Consider the following 12230-nt stretch of genomic DNA (forward strand, 5'->3'; position numbering starts at 1 on the left):
AACCTTTGTGCCATGTGACTATGATTTTTGCTCTGAATAGATATACTACTCTCCTAGATGGAAGTATTCACTGGGAATCAGTCGCAACAATCAATCTGATTACCTAGCAGTAGATTCTCCATCCGTTCTTACTTTCACGATTTCTCTCTCAACGTACTGTAGCCACAATGGCAATCCCGATTGTGCCCTGCGAATGGAGCAATTGATATTTCTCGGGGCAGAAACTTCTGGTTGGTGAAGTTACCACTAACAAAGTAACACTGAAGAGAAAAGCCAGAAAAGCCATCCGCAAGCGCGCGCCCCCGAGTCCGTTGACTAAACGTACAACAATGGACTCAACAAAAAAAGGTTGACGAGTCCATTTCGATAAGAGTCCTACAAATTTCTCGAACTCGTTGCACGGCGGTGATCCATCACTATGGGGGGACGACAAGGGGGGTTGAAGTGATAGAGTCGATCAGTCAGGGCCTAGAACGTTTGATCTGTACAGTAGGTAATCTCACACAAGTCTAGAGAAGATGCTCGTTACACGGTCCCATTTTTTTTTTTCTTATTAGAATAGAGACCAGGCTTGAGCTTGGAAGTTTACTTATTGATGAGTCACTTTTCTTTTACTCGTACCAGTTCTTTCATTTTCTGAGCTTGGATTTTTCTGACTTTTGTAGACAGACTCTGGAATAGTCATATGAAGGGTTTCTTAGCATTTACAAAACAAAGAGATGTGTTCATGCTTCTGTGATTTTACAGATGACTGCAGGGAAATACGCGTTCCTGCAGATTGGTACCTGCCTACAGTAACAGAGTAAGTATACTCTTGTAGATGTTCAAGTTCCCCGTCCAGCGGACGCAGGATACAGTATAAACCCGTCGAACCGAGCCGCGGGAACGCTCGGCCACGCAACGGGTCCCGGGAAGACACTCCCTCCGTCTCCTTTCCGCTAAACCCTTGGTTGGATTTTTATTCGGACTAGGAAGTAGGAACCCGGTCCAGGGGGGAGGAGAGGGTCACGAAAGCTGCGGGGAGGAGAAACGAAGGGACGGCACAGCAGGACGCGTCGTCGGTTTGGGATCCGATAGGTTGGAGCTCCGCTTTGATGGTGATAGGTTCGATGAAATGATCTGTTTAGAGATGCATCAATGAGATACATCGTAGGTCGAAGTCATATCGGGGAGACCGAGAGAGTACCTAGTACTCGTAGGCTACTGAAAGGACTTGATTTCCAGCAAGGTCATTGATGGCCCTTGGTAAGGTACAGCTGATGCTGTTAATATTAAGATTCTCGTGATCTTATTCTGACTCTTCCAGACAAGTTACCCTCAGCCAGTCCCAACAATCTCTGCTCTGCGGGTTACCGACTGCACCTGGATTCGACTCTTCGAGGCCGGGTTAGGGCTGGATCCAAATTACGAAATTACTAATCACAATTCCTACTAAGACAGGAATAGCTCCACAGATTTTTGCAGAAAAAGGCAAGTTTAGTATATAGGTAGGTACGTGATTTCGACCCATCTCTCAGGGAACAATTTCGATGACACACTCCAACGGGCAGGCCAAATTCACAGCTTCCAGATCTGACTGAAATCAAGGGAATTGGACACATCACATAATCCCTAGAAGATTGCAGTAAGCAGTCTGTGACCAAAGTCCTTATCCGCCAGCCTCCTCCCCCTCCCTACGAGTCATTGCGCGAAAGGTCCCAGTTTCTGATGTGACGGGTTCAGATCTTGAATTTAGGAATGGGCGGCCGTTGAATCTGGCATGTTGAGATTATATTGGGACGTAACGGGAGCGTTGTTGGCAGCGGTTCTTGTTTTGGTTGTGCAACCTCAGCGTCGTCGGCAGAACGGCATCCGCGTCATCGTTAGTCGGCTATGAGGTACGAATACCCTGTGTGAGAAAAAGCAGGAAAACCTCTAATTCATGGATCAAGGGAAAGCATGAGCTTCATTCTCTCTGGAAGGTTCTATCGCCTTCGTCGTCATATTAGTATGAGAGAGCAGGCTCTTGTCTCTTCTATCGCTAGCCTGATGCCGACTGAATACTACTTACCTACTGGTACATGCTCTCTGGGACCAAGGGATCCGAGCACATGCCCCTGTGGCTTAGTTGTGAATGGAACTGCAAAGAATGAGACTATCTTGTCGGGGATAACCTGGTCAAACAGATCAGCCATGTTACTCGAACTCTGTCGATCGGTCAGGAGCCCAGAAGCCACTGACCACGGGCCACAGTGACACCTGGACGCAACCCTCCTTACTCTCCCTTTTTGCCGCGTTTTGATTGATGGTTATTGGCGGCGGTTACTCGTGCGGAATATTTTTGACTGCTTCGTCTCGAAGCTCGCTTGATTATCAGGCATGGTTTTCATGTGATTGATCTTGTACCTGCCGGGATCAAAGTCGATTCCTTTTTTTTTCTTTTTTTTTTTACTCATCAGTTTCCACGAGCTGGGATCCGTTTGTGGAATGTCCACGGACTTGGTGAGAACTGGACTATGATCAGATCCTCTCCGGACAAAAGGCGAAGGCGACGTTTTTCACCATCCCCCCTCATGCCCAGTTCTCGCCGTTGTACTGACGAAAAGTCGTCGGATACTACTTACTAGGTACACTGATTGAGGAGGGTGTGGTGACACCCCACTACCGTGATGGATCCCGTGCCTTCAGAAGTCACTTGGTCTGGACTTTTGACGGTAGATGAGGTAGCTAGTCCTGATCTGCCGCTACTCGGTACCGTCCTCTTCCCTACCAATTTGTCCAGTGGAGTCGTAGTTTATCCACTGTGGCGGCCCTATGCCAGAACGAAATGACACCTTATGACAATAAGAGCCTCGTATGTATCTTTTTTCTTCCAGTCTAGGCCATGCTAGCTGAGGTGAGGAGTAGACTCATCAACGACTTCGTCAGTAAGTCAAAATAGAGGCCTGTTAGACCTTGAGTCTGGATGCAAGGTAGACTCGATCGGGATCGAAACGGCCTCACGTCCCGACATTCCTGTCAGCTAGGTCTTTTGTTTCTTGGAGCAAGGGTGCCAGATGGGAGAATTCTAGTTTTTTTTCTTCCCGAAGAAAAGTTTTGCCGCCGCAGGCTACTACTCTTCCTTCTGGTATAATGGTTCTAGCTCGGCCCGGGTCAAGGTCTTCCGCGCCCATCACTTCCCCTCCCCGCTCTGCAGTCGTGACTCAAGGAGCCGAATGGAAGAAGCCAGGAGCTCAAGCCCTTTCACTGACTCGAGCCACAGTGTGACTGTTTTCATCGTAGAGTCCTGAACGCACATGTAAGAATCATTAACCGCAAGCCACTCGGGTCGTATTCGTCGGTTGATAGGTCCAATGAAGATTCAACAAAGGCATCTTGACGAAGTATTCTTGACTCAATACCTCTATTTCTCTTCTCTGACTATGATCTCTAAGTAGGAGAAAGAGAAAGACCAGACCGGTATATAGACGCCCTCCAAGACCACCCCAGGGCTCATATCTAGGATCTCATTCATCGCCACTGTATATGAAGACATCCTCAACTTGTCCAAAGAATATCTTGTCGATTTTCTTGCCCTTTATTCGAGTCTTTTACAGGTAATGCTCCCTATTTTCCTCTTCAAGGTGGTTTAAAATTGGTTGTTAATTCTGTTTTCCCTGCCAACAATAGCCTCCCTGCCCCGGACACTCCAGCCCTAATACCAACCTTCAATTCCCCATTGCTGTACCCCAGTCCCGGCTCCTTGTGCAATCGACCGTGCTGCCCTCCGCATCTTTTCTCCTCCATCCACATTCCCGCCGCAATTGAATCTAGTCTGCAGCGGGTACACACCGTACGGGGAGAGTCAGATACATTCCTCCATTTTATTGCTTCTTCTGAAGTGCCACACCGAACGCGTATGCGTGAAGGAAAACTCTCCCTCTAATACAGAAGAACAGAGTTAATCTCGCAGGAATTATTAATATATTCCCCAAGTCTTTTTCAGACCCCGAGTTATTGTTCCTGTGAACCATTGGTCACCGTTCCAATCCCTGACGTTTCTTCCTTGTGCGCTCTGGGGTTCGTGACATCTGGTCTCGATCCGTGTTGATGATTTTTCTGGCTCCATTCCTGATCCCTGGTGCTCGACAGAAGGGGGGCTAGGGCCAACGGAGATTGTCGATGACACGGCGGCGGCTTTTTCTCTTTATTCTGACTTCTTGCCTTGTGTCATTATTTTTATGACTTTTTTTTCTCCCTTTCGCTCTCACGGAATGCTGCAGAATGTATGTCTTCGCAGTCGGTGCTTCTGTATATTGCTTTTGCGCCGGCATCGATCTTTTTTTCAGCCGCTGAAACAGCATTCGGACTTTGAACAGATTTGAGATAGTCAAGTATGTGGTCGGCTGACTCGATTTAATCCAGTAGTTCATATTCTGAGTTGCTCGAGTATCTTGTGGAGTCTCGATCCCGACACTGCAGTGTGGAAGGAGGTTCTTCCGCCGCGGCAGGGAGTGCTCCACCAGAACCTTGGACGATGGCGGGAGGTTATTTTGAACTGCCATTGACCACAAGTTCTACGGATCAATATGATCAGGAGCAGGTCTACCGTGAAAATTATGCAAGAATCCAGAGCACAGATATTTCGTCACTGCGGTCGCCCAATGGGATTGCTTATTTGCTAGATACAAGGGGTGAGCAGACCAAGCCAAAGAATGCAGGCATGCTCAAAGCCGCGAATGGCATTACATCTGACGTTAGTGCATTAGAACAGAATCAAGAACATCGGCGACACCTGCCGGCGTCAGATGGCTGTTCAGACAAAGGGATAGTCGCTCCTCAAGAACCATATGCCGCCATCGACATTCCTCCTGACGAACCAGGAAACAACGCCGTAAACCTGCCCAGAGCTAGCGACAGCTCGCTCAACTCGTCCGATGATGCTGCACTGGCCGGATCCACTCTACCGGCGCCGTGCAGTTTCCCCGGTGTCATAGGGGAGGACGGGTATGACGATGAACTTGAAGGGCAGAATGACCCGACTAGCCAGACCTATTATCATCATCAGTCTGCGTTTTTCTCTCCGCTGCCACCGGGTCTTTGCTTTTTTTCCAGAAATCATAGGTTTCCTGCAGACAAAACCGCCAGGTCTCCTTTTTCGGTCTCCTCATCCACTCTGGTCGGATCGGACTATGGTGACGAGATTCGTCTGATCACCATCATCGAGAAACTCCAAACTCCGCTTGACGATGAAGAAGGCCGCCCGGTAGACCGAGACCGGCTCCGGCGATATCAATCAGGTTCTTCTGGAGGAGCTCATCGGCCCGTTCGACAACAAATGACGAGGCGAGACACCACCAACCCCTTTGCTCGGCTCGTTGCTTCTCGATCGCGATCTGGCCGAGTCACGACAGCTGGGGATCGTGCTAATACTGCTGCTCCTGACCCTTCTGTGCCCTTGCCCGCTCCCTACCGCTGGGGGTTGCTTTCGCAGTTGCTGAAGCTCCGCCATGGCAGCCAGCAAGATCCGATGCCTGAACCGGTGCCCTATCCGGACAATCTTTATGCCGAGGCGGGGGACGGTAATACAGATGAGATGGAGACGCATCCAGATCATGGCTCGCTGAGCGAGGCTTCCCTCTCCAGGCTGGATCAACAGCGGAGCTGGTATGGCAGCTTCAATTTCTCAGATACATCGCTGGCCCTTAGCGGGAGCACAGTCAAGAGCTCGATTACCGACATCTCGGGGTCACCATGCCCCATAAAAAGATCACAGAGCAGCGATTGCGTGATTGACATGACTCGACGATCAGACACATGCGTGGAAAATGTGTCGGCGATGAGGACGCGTGTGTCCGAGATGATCGCCCGACAACGATATATAATCCACCTATGCCAAGCGTTGATGAAGTTCGGAGCTCCCACTCACCGGCTGGAGGAGGCTTTGTACATGACGGCACGAGTGCTCTCGGTCGAGGCGCATTTTTTCTACGTTCCCGGATGCATGGTGGTATCCTTTGAGGATCCCATCACGCACAAGACAGAAGCGAAACTGGTCAAATTGACCCAGGGCATTGACCTGGGACGGCTCCTGGTCGTGCACGAGATCTACAAAGGGGTGATCCATGAGTCCATTGGGGTGGAAGAAGCCACCCGGCAGCTGGACGAATGCATGCACCGCAAGCCCAAGTTCAATGTGTGGGTGTTGATCTTTTTGCACGGCTGCGCCAGCGCATCGGTCGGGCCTTTTGCCTTTGGAGCCCGTCCCATCGACATGCCCATCGCGTTTTGCCTGGGCTGTATTCTAGGGATTCTGCAGGAAGTGCTGTCGCCGCGGTGGTATCTCTACTCGAATGTATTTGAGGTATCGACCGCGATGCTGACGTCGTTCTTGGCGCGGGCGTTTGGCAGCATCCCGTACAAGGGCGGGCGGCTGTTTTGCTATTCGGCGCTGGCGCAGTCGGCAATCGCGCTGATTCTGCCGGGATGGATCGTGCTCTGCGGCAGTCTCGAGCTGCAGGCCCGCAGCATGGTGGCCGGCTCGGTGCGCATGGTGTACGCCATCATTTACTCTCTGTTTCTGGGTTTTGGAATCACCATCGGGGCGGCGGTGTACGGCATTTTGGACTCCAACGCCACATCCGAGTACGTCTGTCCGCCGAGCCCAATCCCAAGCCCCTACCTGCAGCGGTTCCCCTTTGTACTCGCGTTCACCTTCTGCCTGGCGACGATCAACCAGTCCAAATGGCGCCAGATTCCCATGATGCTGGCGACCTCCATCTGCGGCTATGTGGCAAACTACTTCTCCTTCAAACGGTTTGGCTCCAACACGCAGCTGGCCAACACACTGGGCGCGTTCGTCATTGGAGTCATGGGTAATCTGTATAGCCGGCTCTTCAACGGGCTCGCTGCAGCGGCGATCCTGCCCGCCATCTTCGTGCAGGTGCCTTCCGGTCTGGCCGCCAGCGGCGCGCTTGTCTCTGGCATCACGTCCGCGGACGAGATTACGGGGAACCGGACGTTCTACTCGGTTATCAACAACGGCACGCAAGGGTTTCTCGATGCTCAGCGTAACATGACCTTTTACGGCACGAATCGGTTGTATGGCGACATGATGTTCGATATTGGCTATGGCATGGTTCAGGTTGCCATTGGCACGACCCTCGGGTTATTTTTGGCGGCCCTGGTGGTGTACCCGTTTGGGAAGAAGAATAGCGGGATGTTCAGTTTCTGATGGGAGTATTCCACGACTACGCCATTGATTTTTTTTTTTTCTTTTTTGCAGACTTTGTATAATTCGCTGGTACTGCAGCGCGGGCGGAATATACATGTCTTCCTGCTTCATCCCAGTCAAGGCGTTTGGGTGTTCGATTTTTTTTTTTTTTTCCTTCGCAGCTGGTGTCCTATATACAACCAGGGTCTGAATCTGACCCAATACATACGCCACAGCTCGCCTTATAGTACCACTTGTCCTTTTCTATTCCGAAGCGATGCAGTCTCATCTCATGTGTCATGACTTGACCTGTTGGCAGATCTTTCTTGCATTCAGCTGGAGTTCCTAATGAGGTGGTCGTTTGTTCAGCAAGAAAAAAGAAAACGGGGTAGGGTAGGGGGGAGAGAAGAAAAAAAAAGTGTTTTGTCTACGCACTTGTTTGTTATTAGCATATGGTCGTGATTAATCAAGCATGTTTCTTTCTAGAAAATGATTCCTCAGAGTCCGGTTGCAAGTTAGGGTTCCGTAGATCACAAGACCATGCCTGGCCTGAGGTTCATTCAGCATTTAGCCTCAGGCATCAAGGCCTTATTAGTCATGTATGTAATACGAGAATTCTGCCAAAACTTCCACAAATGGAAAGCTCTTGAAGATCACCGCGGCTTACCTCGGCTCAGTTGTGACTTAAACTTGGGCTTCAGCCTTGGTCTGGAAGCCTTAGGTTAGGTATGTACAGTACGGAGCAACTGCCGATGTTCATTGACGATCTTAGGTAGGTTAAGTACGACGGACGAACGCTCGGTTTTTTTCTCCCTATGGTTTTGGGGTGCTTGTGCTTGGGCCTGTCATGTGAACCACCCCCAAGGCCCCAACGGGGCCCAAAGTCCCAAACCAGTGAGTGAGTGAGTGAGTGGATCAACGTTTGAAATCTGTGAATCAAGAGCCGAAGAGAGGAGCTCTCTCAGAGATATGTATGTACGAGCATGTATACTCCGTACTAGGTTATGGTATTATTATTGATCGACTTTGTGGCGATCGTCATTAACTCAATCGATGATCATGCATGGACCCAGCAGGATTAAACTTAATATACGGAGTAGTTATGTATGTACTCCATATATACTCATACGCAAGTTCATGGCAATTGGTGATTGGCGTCTCGCTTAACTAAGTACTTCATGAGTTAACTAGTTATGTACTCCGTAGGTAACCTTGGAGATCTTGAGGTTTGGATCTGATGCCGCCTAGCCTAGCCGAATCAAAAAAAAAAAAAAAAGAAAACTCTGTAACTACTGCAGAACCTCCAAGCGGGCCTTTTTGGGCGTCTCCATGAATCTCATCGTTCCAAATTGCTTCAATAAGTAATACCGATGGGAGCTCCATACTCCATACTCCATCCAATGCGTGCAATTTCACGGAGATTGTACGGAGTACATGTACGGGATACTTAACTATGTAGATATGAAGCACTTGCATATGCAATCTAATCGGCGACCACGAGGCTTGCCGGGAACTTTGAGGTTGTCTTGGGTTATGACTGTATTTGATTTGTCTGATCGTTTTTTTTTCTTGCAGTGGAAAATACAGCTCATTCAATCCCCATTGTTTACGATTTACGATGGATATATACGAGTAGAAAGCAATCGTTTAAGCTTCCGGGAAACTGTAACCGTACCCCGGTTGCACGAGTGCACGAGGGCGGGACGATACAAGTAACTAATAGTTACTCAAACTTAAGGTCAGTCGTTTCGAGTCCAAGAGAGTTACGAGTACCATTGACTCATTCAGGAATCTAGGAAAGAAAGAAAGAAACAAAAAGTATGGTAACTTTACGAGATGATCCATGGAAACGCACCCGAGGGATGACAAATCCCTTCTCAATCATTCGTCCCAGGAAACCCTCTGGCCTCTGGTCCGTTTAATTTTCTCTCGTTGTTAAGCTTTTCTGAAACACCACTTCGGGGAGGATTACTGTCCTGGTACAGTACTCATAGTTATGCTCCATACATTTACGGAGTACTGTAACTTAACTAATAAGTTAGTTGGGGGGTACTCCGTATCCGTCGCAAGATAGAGTTTTTGGTCGGCGATTGATTGACTACTGACTGGAAAGTCCGGACTCCGGAATATACGGAGTACTCTCGGCCGGTGCCCTCTCCGAAGTTCGAACTGGATGCAGGAAGGTGAACTATTACTCTCCATGGACTAGCTTAAAACCCAGAGTCTGGAAAATCTCGGCAGTTGGCTGTCTCAAGATGATTCTGAAAATAGACTCATCCATCCACTAAGTAAGTACTGTAGTTAGTTAAACTAACCGCTTCAGGGAAAGTATTGTAAATGTACTCGTACATCTGGGTCCGGATGTCGGGTTCGGGATTCAGATTTCAGAATCGCGATCGTCTCTGGGCTTTGGCTTAGCCCAGACCCGCCGCTATGGATCAGGCCACATTTTCTTTCTTGAGTTTTTCATGGCTTCATGGTTCGAAGCCTCCAGGGAGGATTTTGGATTTGCTTCCAACTCTCATCATCAAAGTTACTTGACGAGTAAGAAAACCAGCCACAGTTACAGCATGTAGGGAGACAAGGAACCCTGATTGATCCCGGATATGATTGACAAATCGCATCCTTCTATCTTGCATCCGCGGTTGAGATGAACTGACGGGCCCAGATAGAATTCGCAATCAGATTCCTCCCAAAATCAAGAGTCACAAGACCCTTCAAACCTTAAACCGACATCTTCCTCCATGGCACATCGATTTGGAGTCGCAAAACAACCACCGGAAAAATACACTCGCTGCCCGCACACTGCAAAAAAAAAAAAAACCCCGCAAGTCAACAGGACAGTAAACCAATGCAAGATCCGACTGTAAAAAAAAAAAAAAAAAAAAAAAAAAAGAAAAAAATTACATGGCAACTCCATCCAGGCAAAAATCTAAACCCCTATGCCCTCTTCAAACGCCGATTAAAAGAAAAACGCAAAACCAAATCCATAGTATCCTTAGTAAAGCAAATTCACTAGTCCCTCTGCGAGTAGTAGGGTCACCGTTGGGCCGACGATGACGAGTCCACGCCCTTTGGTCGCAAGTTCGATCCCAGGGCGGCCGCTTTGTTTGCGCCCATCTTCCTCGTCAATTTCGCATAGTGCAAGCCACAGGCATTGCACAACGTGCGGGCTCCATCTGGACCCCGTCGCCATTCCGGTGTCTCGGCGCGGTTGCAACTGTGGCATCGTCCCGGCGGCGCGGCCTTCTACTCCAAGGTCAGAAAACGACTCCATGGAAGCCACGAGCTACAACTTACCCCACGGCGCTTCTTCGTGTCCGTTGCCCCTGGGTTCACATTGTTCTTCAGCTCCTCTTGGTACATGCTGCCTCGCTGCTCGTCATATCCGTTCTGGGGTCCCCGAGCTCGGTGCTCTGCCAGAGCATGCTCCTGGCTCAGCACCGCGGTCCGTAATTTCAGCAGCGCTTCGTGCGTTTGCTGCTGTACTTGGATCATGGTATCCACTTCGTAAACGGACGGGAAGGATCCGTAGCTCGGCCCGGATCTTTGTGTCTGATGTGCACGGGCAGCATAGCTTCTGGCGAATTCCAGAGTCCTGGTGGCCCCATGCATGATCTGTTGCCCGTTAATCCTCTTGTAACGCCATTGTAGTGGATTGGAATGAATGATGTTCACACCTACCTCGTTCAGAGAAGTCTCGAGATCGTACCCGTCGTAATGCCGCTTCATGGTGTCTTGCGGCGGAGCCGAAGAGATCCCGGGACGGCCACCTGGGAACCCTCCCTTGTCATCTATCCGTCCATCCGACCATTGTCCAGGCAGTCCGCGCGCATCATACGACGCGCCAGGATGAGGATGAGGATGATGATTTGGCCCTTGAGGAACGTACGGCGCTGATTGAGAAACGGCATAACTGTCCGATGGCGGCAGGGAACTGGGCGATGTCCCGTGATCGTATGATGGCCCCTGCGACGCCGAAAGGGACGTCGCGACCGTGTTGGCGCTCTGGGTGGGCGACTTGCCAGAACTGGCGGAAGGCGCGGAATGTTTTCGCGAGTCCTGCGTCGAGATGGACGCGAGACTGGATCGGGATGTCTCTCCTGGCTGTGTCAGATATTGCGGCTCCCGGAGAAATGGAGCAGAGGTCTGATGGTTTGAGAAAGGGTTGGGAGGTCCCGTTGGCCCTTCGGTGGCAGGCCGCGGCATCACATTGGACTGAAGAGGGTGATACGGCGGATGTTGCGACACGGATGAAGTGGACGAGGGACTGGGGTAGGGGAGCGGACTATCATTGCCCAGCGCTTCGTGAATCGACGGCAGAGACTGCCTCGCCGGCTGTGTCTGAGGATGGTCCCGGTCAATCTCCATGGACCGGCGCGGAGAGGATTGGTGGGATGGCGGAGGCACGGACGTTGTGGCGGGCGGGTAGGAGTAAGAATGCGGAGGGTATAACGTTGTCGGGCTCACGAGAGGCGTAGCATTGATGCCGACTCCCGTCGCCATTTTGGAGTGGTCTGTGTCCCTGGAGTGCGGTTCAAGCGTAAAATTACTCCTCGGGAAGTACTCTCTACCAGCAGCATAAGAGCCCACGGTTAGCCGGTCAGAATCCCGCGAGCACACTGGAGCACCACGACAGAAGGGGATCTCGTACCTGTCACGATCCTCGGTTTCCAGTATTCCCATCACGCCGGTCGCGCCGATGGAGAATACTGGGACCACCACTGGGATTGGGGGATCGCGCCCTTTTTGTCAGTTGTTGCTTCTGCTGGACAACAGGCACAACGCGTGCGGTCTCTCCAGTCGACAACGACTAATGGCAAGCTCGCCACCGCTTCAGTCAACGATTGAGCTTCGACAACGAGGTCGCGAATCCACCCACGGCACTAGCAGACTCGGAAACGTGACGACCCTGGACGATATGAGACCAATCACCGGTGATCCACCTTGGATTTCCTGCGAGAAGAGGTTAGGGTTAGGGGAATGGGACAGTAGGAGAGGAATGAGCCGATGAACGAATGAGGAGTCAGGCGGATGGCAACCGCGGCGAGGAATGGCA

At 50.5% G+C, this 12230-nt stretch overlaps 3 protein-coding genes across 3 annotated transcripts; 2 read left to right on the plus strand and 1 right to left on the minus strand.

The window, feature by feature from the left end:
- Positions 1-3504: 3504 nt before the first annotated feature.
- On the plus strand, positions 3505-3904 carry VTN31DRAFT_5713 (uncharacterized protein; the record flags this gene model as incomplete). Its single annotated transcript, XM_069406243.1, has 2 exons — positions 3505-3575; positions 3649-3904. 2 exons carry the CDS (start codon positions 3505-3507, stop codon positions 3902-3904), a joined length of 327 nt encoding a protein of 108 aa, XP_069259870.1.
- Positions 3905-4495: 591 nt separating this feature from the next.
- On the plus strand, positions 4496-7192 carry VTN31DRAFT_5714 (uncharacterized protein; the record flags this gene model as incomplete). The annotated part of the gene is made up of 2 exons (XM_069406244.1): positions 4496-4652; positions 4728-7192. 2 exons carry the CDS (start codon positions 4496-4498, stop codon positions 7190-7192), a joined length of 2622 nt encoding a protein of 873 aa, XP_069259871.1.
- Positions 7193-10210: 3018 nt separating this feature from the next.
- Positions 10211-11857, minus strand: VTN31DRAFT_5715 (uncharacterized protein; the record flags this gene model as incomplete). The annotated part of the gene is made up of 4 exons (XM_069406245.1): positions 10211-10420; positions 10472-10789; positions 10856-11741; positions 11826-11857. 4 exons carry the CDS (start codon positions 11855-11857, stop codon positions 10211-10213), a joined length of 1446 nt encoding a protein of 481 aa, XP_069259872.1.
- Between the last annotated feature and the right edge of the window lie 373 nt (positions 11858-12230).

This window comes from Thermomyces dupontii, assembly GCF_041956625.1.
Source record: "Thermomyces dupontii strain NRRL 2155 unplaced genomic scaffold VTN31scaffold_5, whole genome shotgun sequence".
NCBI lineage: Eukaryota > Fungi > Ascomycota > Eurotiomycetes > Eurotiales > Trichocomaceae > Thermomyces > Thermomyces dupontii.